The sequence below is a fragment of the Manacus vitellinus genome, unplaced genomic scaffold (genome assembly GCF_001715985.3).
Source record: "Manacus vitellinus isolate BGI_N305 unplaced genomic scaffold, ASM171598v3 scaffold_12_pilon, whole genome shotgun sequence".
Classification (NCBI taxonomy): Eukaryota; Metazoa; Chordata; class Aves; order Passeriformes; family Pipridae; genus Manacus; species Manacus vitellinus.
Genome location: NW_021938949.1, coordinates 17,795,548 through 17,796,600, shown reverse-complemented (window position 1 = coordinate 17,796,600; position 1,053 = coordinate 17,795,548). Strand labels below are relative to the sequence as shown.

The 1,053-nt window shown below is 55.7% G+C and overlaps 1 protein-coding gene across 1 annotated transcript in view; it reads left to right on the top strand.

Annotated features, from left to right (window-relative positions):
- Positions 1–97, top strand: part of LOC103763568 (serine/threonine-protein kinase SBK1) — a 16,888-nt gene extending 16,791 nt beyond the window's left edge. Inside the window, exon 5 of the mRNA XM_018067531.3 lies at positions 65–97. Coding sequence (XP_017923020.2) covers positions 65–97 — 33 coding nt within the window. The remainder of the gene's footprint in view (positions 1–64) is intronic.
- The last annotated feature ends 956 nt before the right edge of the window (positions 98–1,053 follow it).

Below are 1,053 nucleotides of genomic sequence, written 5' to 3'. Positions count from 1 at the left end.
TAGAAGTAGCATTGCCCCTAAGTAGAGACGCTCTAGGCACCGGTTTTTCTCCTTTTTGCCTTAGGTCCCTCGATGTCCTCAATCTTTCGTGCAATAATGTAGATAAGGGATCCCGGCCGCCCCGGGAGGGCTCGGCGGTGCCTCTCTGCGAGGGCTCGGCGGCACCTCCCGGGGGTCTGTCCCGGGGGGTGCCCCGTGTGATTTCTGTCCCCATCGAGGTCGCTGTGTCGGTAGGTTGTCGGGTTTTTATTTCCAGTTCCCTCAGCTGTCGGGTTTCAGACCTTCTTCCCGTAGGAGAGGCTGTAGTGTCACAGACGTTACCTCAGTTTGTCACTGTTGAAAAGGATTAAAAAAAAAACAAACAAAAAACAAAAACCACAACTGAAACCATAAAAAAATTACAAAATACATAGTTATAAAAGCAACAAAAAAATTGTCAATGGCGGTGAAGACTTTTTTTATTAAATAAAGCAAAAGCGATGCTGCTGGTGTGGGCGGGGAGCACAACCTCTGCCTGGGGCTCGCTGTCCCCCCACTGTCACCACGTCCCCTCCATGCCCGGCCATCGTGGCCACCCCTGGGTGGGAGGGAAGGAGCACGGGGAGCAGCTCCCTTGGGTGGGGGGCACCGAGCTGCCCTTGGTGCAGCCCCCTCTGAACAGCCAGGGCTGCCTGATGCCAAATGTATTCCAGCCACGTCCACAGGCTAATTTCAATTTCCTGGTAATTATGCAAATGAATGTGGATTTAATTAAGGGCAGATTTCATTAAAGTCTTCTTGGGGAAATGAGAACAGGATGGGGGAGAGCGAGGAGGAGGAGGAGGTGGCAGGGAAGAGGAGATGAAGGCAGCGCCCGCCCCGGAAGATAAATAGTCACAGGGGATGCCGAGGGGATGGATGGGATCCCTGGGGAGTGGGGGTCCCACTGCTCCCTGCCACAGGACCCCCATCGCGGGGGGCTCGGGGTCCCCAGCCCGGGGCGGGGCTGTGTGGTGCTCAGCTGGGAGCGGTGCCTGCGATGGACCCCGGGAAGATGCAGCTCCTTGGTGCATT